Consider the following 15,374-nt stretch of genomic DNA (forward strand, 5'->3'; position numbering starts at 1 on the left):
AAAATAACTTTGTGTCATGCTGAATTATAAGAGAAGTGGGTTTTGTTGTGTCCAGTTTGTGAAGGATGAACCAAGGATTTTCACGCTGACTTTTAATAGCTTTTGTCATACCAGCTCTTAATATTTTAAAAATGCCTTCTCTTTCTCCCTCTGTTCTCCCCTGTCGTCATGTTATAGCTTCCTTTTTTCTTTTAAATATATGTTTTGGGCTTTTAATTTTCAGATGTAGCTTTTACAGCTTTGGTACCACCTTGGGAGGAAGAATTACTCAGGTACTGGAGACTTACTCTTTTCCTAACTGCAGCATTGTTTCTTCCATGGAAGAGAACTTGGCCAAACTGACAATTGTACGTCCCTGATTTTCTGTGGATGTCTCCTTTGGTCACTGTTCAGATTTTTCTTCTTGGACAGAGGCACATAAGAAAACAACCCCCGACCACTAATCCTGATGAAGAGTTCAAGTTTTCAATACCAAAAGATAGGCTTGTATCCACATAGGCGGATACATAAAGACAGCTTTCAAGTACATAATGGAGCTCAGGTGTAAAGGATATGCACTTATATAAATATATTCAAACTGAGTTTAACTTCAGTTTAGATATGTCCTTTACTGTCTCACTGAAAACTTGTCTTCTTCAGGGAACAAATCAACAAAAGAAATGACAACGATGCCTCAAAAGAACACCAAGTGTAAATACTGATAATTTTACTTATTTATTTAAATGCATAGATGTTACAAAATAGATCAAAACGATGTACACTTTTTTATAGGTTCAAAGCATTAGAAGTTGAAACAGGGATACAAATTTATATCTCAGGTATAACGTATATAGCATCATATGACAATATGAAAGAAATGTTATATTGATAAGTTCACTGCAAGACGTGTTACACAACAAGCTTTCTTCTCTGAAAAACCAGATATAACCCCACCCATATAATTATCAAAAAAATCTAAACACGAAATGATGAAAATATATAATAAGAGGGGTGAAAGGACATTTCACTGAATAAACACTGAACATTTTTTTTGGCTTGGGTTCAGATAGAAAGCATAGAAATGTCATAATCTTCCAATCCTCAACATCTTCAATCCCCAGAAAAATCTTTCCTTATTGTATACGGAAAAAAGCCACTGTAGATGGTTTGCTTCTTAAATGAACCCTGCCTTTAAGCACCATTTCAAATACGTAAGAGCACCCGACATGAAACAAAGATGTTTTAACTCCTCAGAGCTATTAGATTCCAATATTACCATTCACTCTTAAGGAACAAGTTTGTTTACCTTAAATATTGCATCTAAGCTACTTCCTGACTTACATGATGATCTATTGAAGCTGTAGCAAGCTTGCAGCACAATGAACAGCCCAGTGATTTGAATAACGATTGCTGTTGTGAGCTAAACATATAACCTGAGGGATAGTCCCTCTCTTCTGCTGGCCAAAAAACCTCCTAGCGTAATTTATATGGATTGTCAGTATGAGGGATTTTTAAAGAATTTACAACCTGATTGCCAAATGATAAGGTGCCAAAATCTTTTTCCACTCTGGATTTTGTCTTTTGGCAGAAGACAAGGAGATAATACTATATTGCAACCATTTTAGTCTGGTTTTCTCACACTTCACACTCAGGGGAGCTCAGCAGAGTGGGGATAACTATCAAAAGTTTATGTCTGTTCCACTGACTTGTGCGAATTTAAAAATGCATTGCCTTGTAATATGAGAAAAAAATATCTTTTCTAATAGAAAATAACTATATCCTGAGCAAAACTCAGTAAATGAAGTTTCAGCAGCAAGAAAGTCTTGAAATTACCAATAGTAATGAATTATTTTTTTCTTTTCTTGAATTTACCAGATGGGTCATTGCTATGTTTTTCTTGATTTTAAATTTATTTTCTATTGAAAGAAAGCAGTTTGAGAAAGCTGTGGTTATTTCAGGTTACTATTGACAGAAGTTTAATGTTCTTATGAATCCAAATGGGAAGGTTTGTGCACTTTGAGACCATCAAACCAATTATGATCTGACAACCACAGCATATGAATTTTCTATTCTGCACAGTTTTAAAAAGCACCATAAAAATACTGTGTGCTTGGATTCTAGGAGATCATTTCATTCTAGAAGAGGAAAGCAACAGTTTTTTCTTGAAAACTTAGCACTAATGGGCAAATTTCAACAGTAATTTGGATTTTAAAACTCTTATTTTATTAGGGATCATTAGAATTTTGTATCTGAGTGATGAGGCTTCCCAGCCCTGCTTTTTAAGAACTATATCTGATTTAACACCTCTAAAAGTTCTTCTGACATCTGAATACTTCTATTGTACCACATGCTCAGAAAACTTTATGATAGGTAACCAACAGCAAATACAACAATACAACTGTGATTGTTCTGTACTTACAAATCATGTAAAATTAAGAAACGGAGGAGTTATGCAATGGACATAATTTCTCAAAGAAAAAAGACAGACTAATTCATGTGCCTTTAAAATCAAGGCCAAAATTCTGAAGGAAGCAAACTCAATTTGCATACGTTTGTTTTTAAAAAATCCTAAAACCTTTTGGATTCCTAGGAAATCAAACCAATACATTGGTATTCTCAACCACAAGAGGGCATCCATGCTTGCAACCTGAGCCTTGAAGATCATATATGAACAGAGGTATCTATCTACCTATCTATCCATCTACCTATAGACACAGACAAGGATATAGACATATTTCTTGCTGTTAGGTCCCAGCTGTGGTACAGAACGCATTTGCTCTGGGAGGTTTCTTCTTTCAGAATCACATGGTATTTCCCAGTGTTGGTAGGGGATAGCACGTGAAGTCTAATTCTGCTGTCCATAAAGCTCTCATGGAATCCAACTTCCTCACTCCTGCAAAAGTTATGTTAAACCTCCCGTGGTTTCTACTGAGGCCTGATCCAACTCATTTCAAATTCAGAGGGGAACAAACTGATGTCAGAGAAGCTTCCCAAGGACAAGTGTGCAAGGTCAAGCCTAGATTTTCTGAAGTCATTTCTTACCCCGGAGAGAGAGGATTTGGGATCACTAAAACCTGCTCAGCATCAATCTGAAGTCATGACTGCCGCAGATCTTACTCTCCCCGTAATTCGTTCCACAGGCACTTCACTGTTGTGCTGAGGGGAGGGTGCTGTTTGTTTTGGTTTTGAACAGGAATACATTTTCCTCTCTGATGCACATAAAACTCTCATTAGAGCCTGAAACAACCGTAAAAAAGCAAATCTTTGAAAGCAAATGGTAGTATATGATATGCTTAGCTGAAAAAGATCTCACAAACGCTGGAGTGTCTATGGTAATATTGGAAGTAAACCTCATCTTCCACAAAAATAATGTATAACTTCAGCACCAGAACATATAGGTTAGCACCAAAAGGTATCAATTGCTACCCATCATCTCAAATGTTTAAATGAGGCAAAAAAATCACAAGTAGATATTATAAACAGCTGCACTCAATAATTATGATATCAGTTACTTCATTTTTACTCTTATGCCTCTCACAGTATTTTGACTAAAAATATTTTTAGCCTTGTTTTAATGTGTGTATATTTTCATAACTTTATATTTAGAACAGAACAAAAGTCTGAGCTAATTTCTCTGTCTTTAAAGGCACACCACTCTGCTTGGAAGGAATTAGCACAAATCTTCAGGCTAGAACAGCAGCTGGGGGTCGTTTGCCTCAGCATAACCTTGCACTCATCAAGAATTTCCCTCAGCATGGATCAGAGCAGATATACTGCCAAAGACATCTGAAGCCTTCCACACATTTCAGTACTTTTGTTCTAGCAGCGCTTGGTGTCAGGTAATCAATCAGGCAGCACTGACACTGGCAATCAAAGGAGAGCTTTACTGGCATTGCCATTACCCAACCCAAGAGAAAAAAAGATGATAGAATCTGGGGCGATTCAAATCGCTAATACAGAAAGGCCTTCACTAAACTTCTTATTAAATAAAGTGGAAGGGCAAATTTCGTGTGGTAATCAAATATCTGATGAGCTGTAAACCTCTCTGTCCACTGAAAAATATTCAGCAAGTACTTGAGCGCTTGTGGCTGGTTTTATCAGGAGCTGCTTGTATGAAATAGCTTATACCCAGATCGTTTTTTGCTGCTGTCATTACAGTGTTATTACAATAATTAATCCCTAGCACCATTATGGGATGTTGTGAAAAAACCTGCATACCTGTTTGTTAAAAGCAAAGTTTTCTATATCCACAGAAAACAAAATATTCCACAAAATCAAGGTATTTGTAGCAACTTAAAAAGTAACAGATACGATAACATATATACCCGTTATAATAATTTCAGCTGAATTACAGAATTATAAATTAATTTACAATGTCTACTCCTGTTTGGAAAGTGTACCATACAACATACGTGTTGCAAATTCCAAAGTGCATAGTCATTTACTCTTAGACCTACTGTTGTAGCTCCATGGCTTAACCTGAACTTTTGCTTATGCTCTGCTTCCATTTTTGTATTTAAAAAAAAGTAATAATGAAAATGGCTAGATGCGCTATTTTAACTTTGCAGTCTTTACTTCTGGAGAAGATTTCTTATGCAGAACAAAAATGTATTTGCCCCATGCATCCTTGTCAAAAACTGGGTTGGCTGAGGGCTAGTGACCCACCTAGTAGTATTGTCTCACTGAACTCTTTCAACGTGTAAATAGATGATGCATGGAGGTTGTGTTTCACTCCCAAAACAGGACTGGATTTTACTCAGCCAAAGTTCTTGACTGATTGAGCACTGTCCGAGTCCAAGCCCCTTTGAAACCAAAAGGAAAACCATTTATATTGTAACTGTTAGGATAACAGTTAGTAGAATATTACAAGTGTTGTTCTTTTAAAACATGGACACATTTTAAGACGATACACTTGCCTAGTTATTGTCCTGTCAGATACAGAAGTGTCACTAACCAGAAATGTCTGAAGAGTCACAGATCAGTTGCTGATGTTCTCTGAGGGATCAGATTATGGGTAGAAGGTGAGGGGCTGTTACGTTTCATATGCTGTAGAGCCCATTCCCCACACACAGCTATCTTGCTGGACAAAAAGAATAACTAACGTGAAGAATTTAAACTCTGATCTTTCTTTTTATATTGCCAATACAATACCCCATATTCTGGTGACAGACTGTCTCCAACACCCTCAAACAGGCTGAATTAGTAGTGACTTAAAGACACATACATATGTATCACTAGTGAAACTATCCTCTGTTGTTCTGCTTGCTCTACTCAGTATTGCTTTTCAAAGTTCATAAATTTCAGAGGTCTAAATGTAGCAGTGCAAGCAGACTAAACACATATATTTGAAGTGGAGTACATTCTGCCCTGTAATACAAAGCCAAAACTCGAGGCTATTTCAATGACATAGTAGTTGTGGCAGACATTTGATTTCCTCCTTTTTTCAATCTGTTTTTTTAAGAAAACTACCTGTATAATATTCTAGCTTAAAGTGTAGGTCCTCTTTCTAAACGTTTCAGTAAGCACCCATAAAGGCATTCTCTTTTTGGCAGGAAAGGTATGAATGAACAGATTTGGGGTTTACTAATTCAGGAAATAGTGCAATATATTTTAAAGGACATTGTCAATTGCTCTAGAAATTTCGAACTTTTGTCACAAATCTGTATGAAGTTTTAAAGTTGCCTCATGTCTTTTATTTGGAAATCCTCTTACCTACTTTTACGTCTGATCTCTCCTTGAAAGTTTCACCTGGCTGAGTTTCAGTCAGAGGGGATAGCACATATACTGGCAAACTTAAAGTGTAAAGGACAGTATGGATGTCATGTATTGATATAAGTTGTTTTGTAGCAATATATTTCTTTACCTTCATGTACAAGAATAAATATACTGCTGCAGAGCACCACTGTACCATTATGGCTCTGTTCGCAAACACAGAAAGGTAGAGTTAGGCTGTGTTATTATACCAGTATATTTGAAGTGACGTAGCTTTCTATCTGGTTAAGACTTTAGGCATGTGAGTTAACAGCCACTGCATCTTGGCCAGTGTTGTTCCTCATTCTCTCTAATTTTCCTGTCTGCACACAGGCATTGTTGATGATAGCAGCAGCCGTGTGCTGAACTCTTGAAATGCCATAAACGAATTGATGTTGTGCATGAGGTAGGTAATATCCTGCAGTTTCTCTTGCACATATGTTTTCCTCTGCTTGGAGTCCCGTTAACATTGCAGGTGAAAGCACAGGTGTAAATGGGAGGAACCACTGGGAGCGTGAGGACAATTTGCTGCCTCGCACGTCACACTCCATTTTGAAAGTACAGTATTAAACAATGACCCTTCTCTTTCTGGAGATATTCTTTTTTAAAGGAAGTCGTATTCTATCTTCTAATGCGCTTTTAACAGAACCTAATCTTCAGGAAGCTACACTTGCTAAGGTGAAAATTAGTTTGCTCTCCGTTAACAAAATGTTAATCTAAAAGGGTTAATGTGAGTCTTAAATCCCAAAGTGTTAAAACCAAATTATACTATACTTTGAAAGCTAATTATACAAAAGCATACAAAAAGAAAACATCAGAGTATTATTACAATATCTCTCTATATATAAAATGTGCAAATTTCAATATACAAGCTTCTTGTTACTCATCCTTTTTTTTAAAAAAATAATGTAAACCTTAACTTATTTAAACCAGTATAAGTAGTTTGATGTTACTCCTGGGAAACAAAGGTTGTCGGTACAAGAACCTCCATAGCTTGGAGGACAAGCAGAACACGGAACTCCTACTTTATATGGCGCTTCTCCAATCCAATTTCCCCTGAAAATATAAAAGGAAAAAGAATGCTTAGTAATTTCAGAGAGGAAGAAAAAAAATCATTAAATCATACTTGTTTTGAGTGACTAAAGTTAATGTCTTCAGTGATATCCTATAAATGCCCTGTTACTGAAAACTTACATTAATCATAGAATCATCTATGTTGGAAGGGACCTTAAAGATCATTGAGTCCAACCACTAACCTAACACTGACAAAATATATTAAAAAATATATTTCTGCAGGTTACTGACAAACATTGATCTACTGATTCCCAAAAACCAGCAGAACAATCATGTCACCCCAGGCCAGTGTCTGTGATGAAGTCCCAGTCCTCTCGCTTTTGCTACAGCCAAGTGCCTTTTGACGCTGCAAGCCTAGGACAGAGTATTTTTTACTGGGGGGCTCCATTATGAGAAATTAGCAACATAAACATTGGTGCAAGGTTTTCCTTGAGCACTTTTTTGTCTGGAAGTTATCTTAAAAGCTTAGGTTTGGAAGGTGGAAAAATGAACTGAGTGAAACCTTATTCTCAGGTTGCCTGAGTCCACATTGTGAAGCTCTGACACTGAATTTGGGGTTAGAGAAAAGGGAAGATGAAAACTATTTGTACCAGTGATGTATTAAAAAGAACTGTATTTGGACATTTGTAGGGGTCTCATAGGTGTTAATGGGAGGAGAAAGAGGGCTCCCATCTGGTGAACAGAGCTGAGTAATAGAGCCCCGGGGGAAAGGGGTACAAGTCTGGATAGTGATCATGTGAAAAGAGGTAACTGAAAGATCTAGGAACATCTGAAGAAATGCATCCAGACTTTTAGGTGCTTATATAAACCCCAGCCTTTTAAGGATTCATGTAACACTCGTGATGTAGGCAGAAAGGAAGTTAAAATTAGATTTTTATTTAAATGTTATGTCTCACTGAGCACAGAACTTTCCTCTAGTTTGCATGTGACGTGGTATAGCAGTGAGTAATGCAAGTATTTATGAAAAATTTTCTCATCCCCCACCTCCCAGCCAATAGTATTGGATCAAAAACCCTGGTCTGGGTTGCGCCTTGGAAGAAAGCAGGAATCTCTCAAATAATTTGCTCATTCCTACTTCTCTTCCAAATGGGTACAGCAGACTGAGTGCTCAGGAAATATATTTAGTTTGATAACAGATATGGAAATCCAGAAAGAGTTTGCTGAAAGCTGATTTCTGCTTTATTTGCTATGCAACGTGTGGCTGATTCGTGTGAGTCTGTTAGATAAACAGGTGCAGAGCCTTTCTAAATTTTGTAATTACCCTCCTTAACTTTTTTTCATTATTTCAGAAGCATAGATATTTTTCATCATTACAGCATGGCATCAGGGAAAATTACTGGAGTTCCAAATCCTAAACCTTTACTAAATTCCAATATCAATAACTCGAGTCAGGGCTGTTATATTCACCCCCTTATTCTTCAGAGGAGTTTCTGATGTGCTGGTTACTCAGAAGGATGCAGCCTTTATCAACTGGCAAAGAGACTTTTGAATGTGTGCCAAAGGACTCTAAGCCCAATGTCCTTAAATCAATTTAACTAATTCTTAGGAATATAAACTTAAGCCAGACAAGACCACTCAATATCCTTTTTGTGACTGTGCAAGAAGTAGATGTGAAACTCACGGTTCCACTACCTACGAATCAAAGGTCTACTCAAAGTTTCATCCAGAGAGGAAGCTTGTAAGTCCAGGCTTTGGTTTGCTGTTTGAGAAACAGTGGAAGTTTTAGACTGAGAAAATATAAAAATGTCATTAACACATTGTTAATGTATTAATGATACAGAAACAATGCATCAGTTTTCAATAATGCCTAATGCATTCTTTTCCTACATATGAAGATGAGACATGTATTCTAGGAAGTTTGTAAATTTTAGTATTTGTTTTCAAATGGAGATATATAAAGAACAGTATTTGGGTTTCTCTTATAAACTTTGATTTCACCTAGTCCATGTTGTGGAGCTGAAAGTCAGGTACAGTTTTTGCCGCCTGATACCCCTCACATTCATTTCTTACCACCCTTTTCTAGTAGATATTAAAGACAAAAGGACAGAGAAATCTCCTTGATTTCCAAAGGGTTTTTTTTCCAAGTTTTCTTACTAAATCCTATCTTTTTTTTAAGTTGTAAAATCTTTAAAAATTCTTTTACTCATGTAACAGCTAGGATAATGACATATTCTTGCATATTCTTTACCACAAATGGATCCGTGCCACTGAGAGTTTATGGAAAACATGCTCAATTAATTATACTTACATTCCTATACAGATCTATGGCTTTGCCTAACATTATACAGTCAGAGGAACCAGCCATTTACACTGTCCATGCTGCTTTTGAAGCACTCGTCCAAACCAGACCTCAAACCAAAGCTCTCCCAGAGCCACACTTTATTGATTCATTCTGCACCCAGACGTAAGCTTGGAATGATATCTAGGAAATGCTGGGAGAAAATTAATTTCTTAATTTCAACCTAACACAGTTCTCTGCATCGCTACCTGATTTAGGGCCCCCTGTGAGTGTCTATGACCTATACTCTGAAGGACCCTCATACGGAAGGTAAAATGAGATTTGTAGACACCGAGCTTAGGTAGATGGACTTAGTGGGAAACCTGTGCTATGGAGGCCGTTATGCAGCATGGTCACAAGCAAAGGTACGTTATGGGCAACAACATGTGTTCACAGTAAATCAAGGGCCTGAGCTACAGTGGAATTGCTTACCTGAGGAAGTCTAGCTCACCACAGGTATATATAACAGAGTGAAGAAATGAGGAATTGAAAGTAAAGTGCAGACAGCACAAAGGAGGAAGACAAAAAGAATTTTAATAATAACAACAACAATAACAGAAAACAAGTTTTTGGCTTCATTCCATACACATCAAGTTATTTCCTTTTCTTCCTGGTATACCGAAGTCATGCATTTGCAGTACATTCAGATGTAAAGTTAGAATGAAGGAGCAGCCCGCAGAAAAAGCACAAATAGAAGTCAAGCTGCAGAAAAGGGAATAAGCAGCCCTATGACAGGACCAAAACATGCATAAAGTATAAAAATAAACAATATTAAAAGAAAGCAACTCACTTTGGGGCATAGTTGCATACCAAGTAAACAGCTCGTCGCCAAACAGATCCCCAGACGTTCATATTGTGGCATGTGTGGATTGCGCAGCCTATACGATTGGAAGTGGCCCAAACCATCTGAATAAATATTTATTATTGGTGAAGTCCAAATTGAAAAGAAATATATATATACATTTATTTGAGAGAGAGAGCTATAAATACATCACAGAAAAGTCCAGCTTTGGACGGTAGATATTGAATAGAAGAATGTAATTTATATAACCTGTGTGTAATGGGTGCACATGGGTCCATAACATCGCATGGGGCACCTGGGGTTGCAATCCTGAGGATAAGGGAAAGCATAATCCTTCACCTCATCATACCACGGCTTTACCAGCTGGAGAATAGATCGATACCTGGGTTTGTTTAAAAGACAGAAAGAAAAACAAATCATTTTAGATTTAGGTATTTTGGAACTTTCTGGTGCTAATCCCTCTGATGGAAGTCATCTAAATACACATTTCTCCATGCATCACTAGGGGTGCAGTATTAAGCAATAATACACTTAAGCCAAATGAACACAGATGGATATCAACTACTGCTAGAATACTGGATGACACTTGCAACAATCTAGGATCTGTATCTCAAAAGCTGTTCAAAGGCTAACAAAATAACTGGTTTTTAGGGTATCTGCATACCTTCCAGTTCTTACAGACAGGTTCTGGCCCAAGAATCTCAGTAAGTAGGAAGGTCCATGGTCCCAAATGCATGTAGCAGCCCAAGCCTCTGCAGATTTAGCAAGAGTTTCATCCCAAACCTGACAAAATAAAATATCCTTAGCAGCAGAACTGAAAAAACAAATAGTGACCACAGTGCAAGAACACAAGAAGCAAGTATCTTCAGTCACAAATATACTATCATAACACATCAGATCTGTAACCTAGGCAGAGAGCTCTTGAATTCAGAAAACTGTGGGGTAGGTAGCACGTACAGAATCTAGCAGGATTTGCCCTAACACTGCACAGAAATCCCATCCACATCATGAGAGGAAGCCAAGTATTCAGATCTCTTCCTTATTTCTGGAAAAGCCCTTCCCTGAGCAGGCATTCTCCTGACATTTTCCCTTCCGTGTTGATGAGATCCATGTGTGGAGAGGAGTGAAACATTGGATGGGACTCAGATGGAAGTTAAAGAGAAGGAGGGGCACACAGGGAAGAACAATCCAGCACAGGTATTGCATACTCCACAAAACCCCAACAACACATTTGAAATAGGATCTCAGGAGTATCTATAGCCAGAGAGAGTGTGTGTGGCAGCTTTTCGTATTTGAGACCACAAGGTCAAGAAAAGGGATTCCACAAAGGCAAAGACTATGGATAGTTTCCAGGTGTGGTATGAGTTCCATCATTTTATTCTGCATGGGAGCTGACATTGCTCCCTGCCTGGAATAAAAAGGTAACAGCTCTGTAAGAGACGATTTGACTTCTTAAATTCTCCTCCAATGGTAGGAACATGACAAGTGAACACTGTCTCCTTTATATGCTTTTCCTGCTCACATGCTTGATTTCTGACTCCACTGTTTCCTCCACAGCAAATACATTTGCCTCAGCAATAACAGAGATATCAGCAATAGAACCTACTGCGCTGCTGGAGCTCCAGATAAAGAATATCTCACTATTACAAGTACACACAAATCCTGGTATATCTTTGTGTTTGAGTGATACCCAAATAGGGTCTAGATCCTGGAATTAGAAGTGCATTTTGAATACTCCAAGTGGAGTGTTTTGGTGCAGGACAGTTTTAGTGAACTGCAAGTAGAAAGGCAGGAAAAGAAAGCGGTAAAATTGCCTACCCAGCCCATCACAGCTTTTTAAACAGAAACCCAAACCCATAAATCTTGAGTGGCTATGAAACAAAGTATGCTCTCTGAGTGGTATGAAATAACAGGCAAGGTCAGAAATAAACTTGTCTAAGGATAAGGTGGTCCACATCACAAATATTTTCTGTTCTATGAGCTAATAATGATTTCTAACACTGAATTCATAGTTTTAATTTCTCAAACCTGCAGAGTGAAAAGACTGACCAAAGATCCTGGACTAGGACAGTAATTCATGCCCTGACTCCGTCTGGTAGTTCGTGAAATTTCTCTAAGTGAAAAGGACAAAACTTAGGAAATTGTACGACATCATTGCTATATCATTGAACCAAGCTTTTGCTACTATGGAGTGAGTGAGGTACCTCTAGATTAAAGCTGAAGAAGTGCAACAGAAATCAGTAGGAACCCTAAATACAAATGATCTTCCATTCAAGTGGAAGCACCTTATGGAAAGGAAGATGGATGGTGCATAAAACAGAGGAGATTTACTTTACACCTGTTCGTAAAAGGTCCCAGAAGAACGTCAAAGCAAATTGCCAGTAAAGGGACAAAACAGAGAAGTGTTAGGAAGAACATGCTAAGAAGGAATGGTCTTCAAGCCAGAAAATACTTTGACTTCAGCGCTGAAAAATGAAGGGAGTTTCTAGGAGGAGTTAGAGATAAGTCTATAACTCAGGAAGAGAAGGCTAAGCTGGAGCACTAGGGTACAAGAGAGGGGACCTGGGGCTGCTACGGCACCATCCGAAACCCAGGAAATGCTCTAGGGCCCAAGAGGGAGAAAACCGCGTACAGATATTTGTTCTGCTTTGTATCTCTTACGTTCAATCAATTAGCTGCATGTGGCCAGTGTACAAATAACTCTTTACAATCCCTGCGGTACATCAGTGGTCCCAAAAAGAAGGCTTGAAGAGGAGGCAACAACAGGTACAAGCATAAAAGTGTGCCTAGGAAGTGTGCCTGAGCGCGGGGCCACAGTCGGCATTTGGAGCCTGCCCAGGCCCAGGGTAACGGAGGAGCAGATGGATCCAGCGCGTGGGTCCAAACACAGCTGCCTGGTGTGCAGCCATAAGGGGCAGCTCCGCCAGGACTATGACACCCCATAAACACCCTCCTTTGCTGGGATTAATCATGCTTCTGGCACGAGCGCTCCCTGCCAGGAGGCTGAACATGAGGTTTGCGTGCTTGCTCCCAAGTGACCTGGCTGCAGTCCCACAATAATCTAAATGTGTACTGTATTTGCACAAACAGCACCAAGCTCCTGATTTCCACCCAGCATATTTTCACGTACTAAATTGCCTTGCAAAATAGCATGTTAGGTGTTTGAAAGAAATGTGAAGACTGGATTAGGTTTTCACTATTAATGCCCTCTCTAAAGCAGGCATGGCCCTTGCCTCGGACTGTGAGAGTACTGCTAGTCCATTTTAATTCCTCCTTAGCTTCATTTTTTAGTTCTCAGGAATCATCTGCAGCATTTGATTGGTAAAGTTTTAGGGGGTTGTTTCAAACTCAGTTAAAAAGTTGTGGGTTTGGCAAGTAAGCATTACTATGATATATAGTGTGCTCTGCTTTCCATTATCTATTCACTCTTGACCACTCTCTGGTCATATGAAATTTTTGTCAAACATAAAAAAAGAGAGAGAAAGAGAAATAAAAAAAAAAAGAAAGGAAGAAAATAATAAATAAGGGCAGGGGAGCAAATGCAGCATCTTTTAATTTTCTCCATTCCTTCATTAGCAGGCTGGTGAAAAGCCCTTGTACAGAGTCCCCTCCTGCTATGTAAATAATTTGTATTTCATGGGAGAAGATGAAGTGCTTCACCTTCCTTACTTTATTTTACTTTCCTAGAAGTAAAGGTGGTCTCAGTCCCTCTAGGACTAGCTCTAGATCATCTCCACAAGAAAAGGCAAATAATTAATATAGGCTGAAGCACAAAAATTATTATCTCATAATGACCTAAAATCTAATCTGTAAGACACTGTACTGTTAGTTCACCCCTTTCAAAAGAAGTCTGATCCACGCTTGTACTAATTTGTATGTCAGTTCAGTCCCCTGTTTTGGGCATGTAAGAGAACAGGGAAAAGACATTTAGATTTTTGAACCCTGTTGTACATAGATAAATAGCATATAAAGAAATAGAAAAATATCCTAAAAAGAGAAAACAGAGTAACTTGAAAGCCAGAGGAGCAGTTTCTGTATAAGGAGAAATTAAAAATCTCGAGGTAATTAGCAAAGAGTTTAAAAAAGTACTGCAATAAACAAAATTATAAACTCTGAAATGACGGCCAACCCAGTGTTTCTATTAACCATGTTAGAGAAAGCTGCCTGACATGAACACAAGATTGCAAAAGGGAAAAAGGAGAAAGATTTGCATACTCAGTGGGTCAACATCTGAGGAGGTGACTCATCCTCAAATGCTAATCATGCAAACCCCCGGTGCCAAACTATGCTCATTCTCTCCCCGGGGATAGCAAATCGTCATTTGCTAGGTCCTTAGTAGTTGGGGAAGCAGTCACCTTCCTTCCATCCAGGATAAAGATCCCCCCCCAAGCTCTTTGGATCACTGATTTGGTCCAGCACAGAAAACCTCCCCACTCGTCAACTGGGTCTGACTGAGCTGCGATGGAGTTAAAGCATCTCACCACACTTCCACTGGCAACTTGAAGCAAACACCCTTTGGCCAATTTATTTTTCTTTCCTCAGCCAAAGATTATTTTCCTAGAAAGCTGTCTGACTGTGCTTTCCGCACTGTTCCCTGGAAAACTACACTTCAAAACTACACTTCAACTTGAAAATTGTCAAGCGGACTGAATAGAGGGAACAGGCTAGTGCTTCTACATGGGGAGTTTCAACACCAGAGACCACCTTATGAGCCTTTATGAGGCAGCTCTGGGGTGTTCTCTGCACTCACACGGCACACACTGGTTGAGAGTTAGGAATAAAATCTCAGCATTAATAAAGTCAGCAGGAATTTTGCCAGTGAGCCCATTCACCCAAGATCAAGGGGTTTTGTTTGTTTCACTCTGTAAACAAGTAGTAAAATAAATGCTTTTATTCTAATAATGTATAACAAGCAACGGAGTGTAAAATCAAATCTCTTTAATGTTGAATGTAATTTTTTGAAGCCCAAAAAGCGAGCTTCCTTTCCCAAAGGAAGCCTTTTAATGTTGTGGGTCACAGTTCCCTCGTATCCTCCCTTTCTATAGCTGTTTCTATAGCTGCCTCTCAGTTGTTCTTAGATAATTTGTATGCAGAAGGGATGGAGTTGCCGTTTCATTCTTGGTTGGAACAACTTTGTTGGAACAGGAGGTCCTGGTCACAACTATCCTCTTAGGTATTAAAAAGATGGTGAAGCTGAATAAACATCACGATGAAGAAAAAGAAGAGAAGCAACTACAATATTACAAAGATCTGTCCACAATATTTGTTGAAAAATAATTGGCCGTTCCCTTCCTACAGTGACAACTATGCTTTAATTTGAGGAATGGTGTACAAACCCATTTTTGACTATAATTTGAACTCAGAAACGCAGCTGTTCTGCTCATTCTCATTACAGTCAGAATTTCCTCCTAATACCAATAGCTTTCTCTTGACACCCTATTCAACACATGTCTTCTCCTGTTGCAGAACAGGAGAAAAAGCTGAAAGCAA

General features: G+C 38.5%; 1 protein-coding gene across 1 annotated transcript in view; it reads right to left on the reverse strand.

Annotated features, from left to right (window-relative positions):
• Window positions 1-734: 734 nt before the first annotated feature.
• Window positions 735-15,374, reverse strand: part of PI15 (peptidase inhibitor 15) — a 29,756-nt gene continuing 15,116 nt past the window's right edge. The window contains exons 3-6 of the mRNA XM_054193426.1: window positions 10,549-10,667; window positions 10,134-10,266; window positions 9,873-9,988; window positions 735-6,786 (exon numbers count right to left, since the gene is read on the reverse strand). Of these exons, the coding sequence (XP_054049401.1) occupies window positions 6,651-6,786; window positions 9,873-9,988; window positions 10,134-10,266; window positions 10,549-10,667 (504 nt within the window). The 3' untranslated portion in view covers window positions 735-6,650. The remainder of the gene's footprint in view (window positions 6,787-9,872; window positions 9,989-10,133; window positions 10,267-10,548; window positions 10,668-15,374) is intronic.

The sequence above is a fragment of the Rissa tridactyla genome, chromosome 2 (genome assembly GCF_028500815.1).
Source record: "Rissa tridactyla isolate bRisTri1 chromosome 2, bRisTri1.patW.cur.20221130, whole genome shotgun sequence".
In the NCBI taxonomy this organism is placed as follows: Eukaryota; Metazoa; Chordata; class Aves; order Charadriiformes; family Laridae; genus Rissa; species Rissa tridactyla.